This window comes from Lycium barbarum, chromosome 8 (assembly GCF_019175385.1).
Source record: "Lycium barbarum isolate Lr01 chromosome 8, ASM1917538v2, whole genome shotgun sequence".
In the NCBI taxonomy this organism is placed as follows: Eukaryota; Viridiplantae; Streptophyta; class Magnoliopsida; order Solanales; family Solanaceae; genus Lycium; species Lycium barbarum.
Genome location: NC_083344.1, coordinates 9,862,369 through 9,868,715, shown reverse-complemented (window position 1 = coordinate 9,868,715; position 6,347 = coordinate 9,862,369). Strand labels below are relative to the sequence as shown.

At 34.6% G+C, this 6,347-nt stretch overlaps 1 protein-coding gene across 1 annotated transcript; it reads left to right on the top strand.

Moving 5' to 3' along the window:
* The first annotated feature begins 2,057 nt into the window (after positions 1-2,057).
* On the top strand, positions 2,058-4,326 carry LOC132607671 (putative pentatricopeptide repeat-containing protein At1g12700, mitochondrial). Its single transcript, XM_060321759.1, has 4 exons — positions 2,058-2,204; positions 2,319-3,407; positions 3,575-3,628; positions 4,174-4,326. Exons 1-4 carry the CDS (start codon positions 2,058-2,060, stop codon positions 4,324-4,326), a joined length of 1,443 nt encoding a protein of 480 aa, XP_060177742.1.
* Positions 4,327-6,347: the final 2,021 nt, after the last annotated feature.

Here is a 6,347-nt window from a genome sequence, read left to right as displayed (position 1 = left end):
ATGAAACTTACCTTGGATGATGGTTGAACAAGTTTTGAGTTGAAATTCTTCACTTAGACAAAACCCTAATTCCACCTTCTTTGGAATTCCTTGACTTAGATGAACTATGAGCAGTTTCACACTCTTGATTTCATGAATTTGGGTGTTATTGATCTTGATTTTCACTTGAATTCTTGGTTTGGAAGTGTTTGGAAGTTTCTAGAGAGAGATTGGGTCGTGTAGTGAGAAGGGGAAATAATAAAAATGAACTTGGATCATATTTTTATAAATACAAACCAGTCCCGATGCCATTATACGGTCCGTATAAATTTATACGGTCCGTATAATTGACCGTAAAACTGACTCAGTGATCACCCCTTTCTGTGTCAACTTGACGGTTCATTTGACGGGCCGTATAAATTTATACGGTCCGTATAATCTACCGTAAAACCCACTTTTCCTCAACTTCTTTCTGTGACACTTTAACGGTTCATTATACGGCCGTAAAACCATTTTACGGTCCGTATAACCTACCGTATAATTCGCCAGTTCACTGAGTCTTATTTTGTCACTTCGTTTAATCTCCGATCCTTACGGGACCTTCTTAACAATTGTTCAACACCTCGATACCAATCAAATGAACGTTACCACTCGTCTCCACAACATCGTATACACTATATCCTTGTAAGCCTATTCACTGTACGCTTAACGGGAAAATTTCCGGGGTGTAACATTTACTCCAAACTATTTGATCAAAACAGGGCAACATATACAAAATCAAGCTGACAATTTTCGTGCGAAATGAAAGACTACTCCTCTGTAAATTTTTACTTATCTTGTATTGACTTGACATACCCCTAAGTAGGTATAAATAAAATAATAATTTTATTATATCACCTCTAATTATTACTATGTGATTTAATGATTGAAATTAATAACATACTTTAAAAGTTATGTAGCCATAATAACTCCTGTACTCCCGTTGTCCCAATATGTGGCACACTTTTCTTTTCAGTCTGCCCAAAAAAGAATGTCATCTTTCTATATATAGAAATAATTTAACCACATATAATTAATGCTTGTTTTGTACCACAAATTTCAAAAGTCTTTCTTTCCTTTTTAAACTCTGTACATAATTAAATAATGCCATATAAATTGAAACAGAGAGAATAATAATTTAAATTTACCCTCCAAGTATGGTTTATAGTTTAAATTTACCCTCAACATCTATCTATCTCTATACCCTAACCAAATACACACAATAAATATGCTGCAAATTTTTATGATATGGCAATCCAATGTGGCAATTTTTTTTGATGTGATGTGGACTTTCATCCATTAAAGGGCAAATATAATAAGTATCCAAATGGAAAGGGCAAATTTGATCCCAAACTTTAATGGAGGGTAAATTTAAACTATAAACCATACTTGGAGGGTAAATTTGACCCTTTACAGGTACAAAATAATAAACTATTTCTTAATATTTTCAAATTGAATAAGTAAAAATGTATTTTTAGACAAGTAAAAATGGGGGGAGGGAGTACAATAAAACACTACAATAGAATAGAATGTGGAAATTAGGGCCCACCAAAATCGAACACCACTTTTGACATCTACTCAGAATTCTTCCAGCAGTTCAGTAAAGAGGAGTAATTCTGGAAAAAAAAAATCACTGCAAGAGATTCCTTATGAATTGAAGATGAAGATGATTTCTCTGTGTTACTTTTGCAATGATACTCCATTTATCTCTTTCTTTGCCATTTCTCATTTTTGTTCACCAATTGCAATTAGAGATTTTTCTTCAACCTATAGTAATAAAATCCATTTCAGTAAATGCTAAACTTGGGTTAAATACAAAGATTGAGAACGTCAAGTGTTTAGATGCAGGTGCGACTCTCTTTCATCAGATGGTTAGGATGTAGCGTCTTCCTTCTTTTGTCGACTTCTCTAAATTATTTAAGACTATGCTAACTATGAAGCATTACTCTAATGTCATTTCTCTTTTTCGAGAAATGCAGTAATTGGGTATCCCTATTAATGGATTCATCTTGAGTATCGTCATTAATAGTTATTGCCTGATGCATCGTGCTGATTCTGCATTTTCTGTGTTAGCCATTCACTTGAAGAATGACATTCCATTTGATGTTGTAACTTTTACGACCCTAATTAGGGGATTATTTGCTGAAAATAAGGTCAAAGATGCGGTTGAATTGTTCAAGAAGTTGGTGAGAGAGAATATTTGTGAGCCTAATGAAGTCATGTATGCAACCGTCATGAATGGGCTCAACAAAAGTGGCCATACTTGAAAAACATTAATTTTGCTCCGGTTAATGGAACAGGGGAACGCTAAGCCCAACGTATATACCTACAGCATTGTTATAGATGCCCTTTGTAAAGATGGAAACTTAGATATTGCTATCAACCTTTTGAACGTGATGAAGATGAAAGGCATTCCTCCAGACATAGTCACATATGGTTCATTGATTGATGGTTGGTGTAAGCTTAGTCAGTGGGAGAAGTTTAGGTCTTTGTTCTCTGAGATGGTGAACCTTAATATTTATCCAGATGTGCGCACCTTCACCATGGTGATAGATGGACTATGCAAAGAAGGAAAAGTCGAAGATGCCGAGGAATTAATGAAACACATGGTCGAAAAAGGTGCAGAGCCTAATATATTCACCTACAATGCAATAATGGATGGATATTGTTTGTGTGGACAACTGAATAGAGCGAAGAGGGTTTTTGATTCCATGAAAGACCAGAACATTGAACGTGACATTATTAGCTATAACATATTAATAAATGGATACCGTAGGGAAAAGAAACTGGATGAGGCCATGCAATTGCTTGGTGAAATTTCTCAAAAGGGAACAAAACCTGATATCTTTACGTACAATACTATCTTGCAAGGTTTATTTGAAGTTGGAAGAATTGGCGATGCAAAAAAGATTTATGCCGAGATGCTATCTGCGGAGTTCGTACCTGATTTATATACTTATGGCACTTTGGTCAATGGTTATTTTAAGTATGGACTTGTTGAAGAAGCTGTATCACTCTTTAATAAGTTGGGAAAAAAGATAGAAAATGCAAATATTGAATTTTATAATGTTGTCATTAATGGATTGTGCAAAAATGGTAAACTTAACGAAGCTCATGCTATTTTCGAGAAGCCTCCTTTAATGGGATTGCTTCCGGATGTGACAATATACAATGCAATGATGAATGGATTTTGTCTTGAAGGGTTGTTTGATGAAGCTAAAGATATTCTAAGTAAAATGGAGGACAACAACGGTTTTCCAAACAATGTCACTTACAATGTTATTGTGCAAGGATTTCTCAGGTGCAGCAAAATTAGTGAAATGACAACTTTCATGCGGGAAATGACTGGAAGGGGCTTCTCATTTGATGCAACTACAGCTGATATACTGGTAAGCATTATAAGGGAGAATTCTTCCGTCCTTGACATGATACCAGAGCTTCACTCGGAAAATAAGAAGTGAATATTTCTTTTGCTCAGTTTATTTGGCTACGTTATCACTGTGATACAATTTCCTTGTTATCCCTGCAAAAGAAATGACACCCAATGCAATTGCAGAAGCTGATGGCAATTCAAACATTGCTTGAGCTTTCTAGGCAGCCTGTTGAGGAGGTACATCAACTTTAATATTTGAGTTCTTTTACCAGTCTTCTTTTTCTTAGAATCAAATGTTATTGCACTCTTAAAATGAGAAAATTGTGACCATACTGATTTAAAAAATAATAATAGTGGTGAATTTCCTTATGTGTACACGTTATAAGTCCACTAATATCGCGTTTTATGTCAAAGCGAAGCAACTGATGACAAATTTCTGCTTCATTTCTTTTCTTAATGCCGTTTTTAGTGTATTTGCTTCAAAAACAAGAAGATAAGCTTAATACATTATTTCTGCAGTTTACTTGATCTAAAAACATGCCAAGAGTAATGTGGAAGTTCACCAAGTTTCCTCATATGAGTAATTGGCATATTTTTTGATAAGTAATAAAGAATTTTATCATTTGTAGCGCATAGGGGGTTTTTAGGATATGCAGTTACAAAAAATAAAAATTCACTTTGTTGAAATGAACTGAGGAAACTTAGCATCCTCTCAGCTTCTTACATCCTTCATTCACTTGCAAAAATTGGCTCATTTCAGTCATTACTCCTTCTTTCCAAAGGTATTTCCATTCTTGTGGATACTAATACACTTCTATTGCTGCAAAGCTGAAAATCCTGGGAAATGGCTCCTCAAATCGGGTGTTCCCTATCCACCTATCTTGCCAGAAGAGGGTTTTTCTACCATCTCTAATTTTAGTGTGAATGTGCTCTGAGAACTTGCCCCTATAAGTTTCTGATATATTTCCAACTCCATAAGTATAGTTAGGAACCTTCGTATTTTTCTGCGATCAATTGCTTCCACATTTCTTCTTCCTCATTGGAGAACCTCCAAAGCCACTTCGTAAGGAGACTATTGTTGTGTATCCTATGTTTTTACTCCTGTTTCCCTTCCCTCTTCCTTGTCACTTTTTCCCATTTGACTAGGTTGAAGGCTTTCTTCTCTCTATTACCGTTCCACTAGAAATCTTTCCTTAACTCATCCATTCTCTTTTCTGTCTTCCTTGGTATTGGAAATAGAGATATAATATAGATAGAAAGTGCGTCCAACACACTATTGGTTAGGATTAATCTTCCTCCTAAGGATAAATATTGTTCCAATTTGAGAGAGTCTTCTCACACTTTTCCAGATTGGGACCTAGTAGCTTTCCCAAGTCTTTGGTTGGTAATTGTTCCACATTGCATCCCAGCAGTTCTACCGACTTTGTGTTATTACCGGGAAAATATGACTCGGCATAATTTACTTGTAAACCTGATACAGCTTCAAACAATAGTAAGACTGTCTTCAGCTACAACACTTGCTCTCATTTGCTTCGCACATTATAAGTGTATCATCTACATAAAAGAGATGTGATATCATCATCGATCCTTGGCCTCTTGTATCTACTTGAAAGCATTTTATCCAGCCAAGCTGTGTTGCCTTGCTAGTCATTCTACCGAATCTCTCCATAACTAAAATAAAAAGTAAATTTAAAAAAAAAAAAAAGGGTCACCTTGCCTTAAACTCCTATGAGCAGAGAAAAAACCTACAGGTGTATCATTTATCAAAATTGAGAATTTGATAGTCGATGTGTAAAACTTTATCCAATTTCTCTTGTTTCCAAAACATATCTACCATCGAATTCATCAAAAATCCTAATTTACATGGTTTGTACACCTTCTATATGTCCAGCTTTATCAATAGCCAAGTGCTCCGTCGTCTTCTTTTCTTTTCTTTTTTTTCCCGAATCCAAAGCCTCATTTGCTATTAATGGCTTAATGCCGTGTCCATTATTTGTATAATTTTTAGTGAATGCCAACTAGTTTCTGTCCACGTTGCTGATAACCTGTTTCAAATCTTTTTCCATCAATTTGGCTAATTTTATATATACTAGTAATCAAACTAATGGATTTGAAATCTTTCAACTCTTGGCTCCATTTTTCTTAGGAGTTAATAGCCTGTTTGGCCAAGCTTCTAAAAACAGTTTATTTTAAAATGTACTTTTTTTAAAAGTACTTTTTAAAAAAGTATTTTTGGCTAAAAGCAGTTTGTGTTTGGCCAATTAATTTAAAAAGTACTTTTGAGCAGCAATTAGTGTTTGGCCAAGCTTTTAAATAGTGCTTCTATGTGTATTTTTTTTAAAAGTACTTTTCAAAAAAGTGTTTTTGGGCAAAAGCTATTTTTTTTAGCTTCTGAAAAACTGTTTCTGCTACTCCCTAAAAGCACTTATTTTCTCCCAAAAGCTTGACCAAACACCTCACTTTTTTAAAAATAAGTACTTATTAAAAAAATAAGTACTTTTGGGGGAAAAATAAGCTTGGCCAAACAGGCTATTAAGGTTAAATCTGACTTCTGAACTATGTGTGGTTGAAAAGATTTTCTGCTTCTTTGTCCAGCAGCATTAGCTTGTACAGTCCCTCTGATTTTCTCTATCAATGTTGTCAAGACTTGTATATTCCAGCCTATCAATTTTCATTTTGCTGGCCATATGAAATCTGGTTTCCTGTCACCTCAAATTTGTTCCATGATTTTTCTACCGTGTTCACAAAGCCATGTTAATATGTACTGAGAACTAATACATGTGTTATTTGCCCTGTTTGTTCATCATTGTTTTCTTCTTTCGTATTATTTCTTATTGAATGATGTTAGCTAGTATCTGAAAGAGTCTCATCTTAGCTGTTTGAGAAATTTTACATTTTTTTTACATCCTCTAATTGTGTAAATACAGTTTTTGTTGGTACCTAATGTATTCTCTTT

What these genes read in the sequence shown, in the direction of transcription:
- LOC132607671 (XM_060321759.1), top strand. Translation starts at nt 2,058, where the DNA reads ATGCATCGTGCTGATTCTGCATTTTCTGTGTTAGCCATTCACTTGAAG. An exon ending in TTGAATTGTTCAAGAAGTTG is followed by an intron (nt 2,205 to 2,318) that starts GTGAGAGAGAAT and finishes TTAATGGAACAG; the next exon opens with GGGAACGCTAAGCCCAACGT. An exon ending in CTAGGCAGCCTGTTGAGGAG is followed by an intron (nt 3,629 to 4,173) that starts GTACATCAACTT and finishes TTCTTTCCAAAG; the next exon opens with GTATTTCCATTCTTGTGGAT.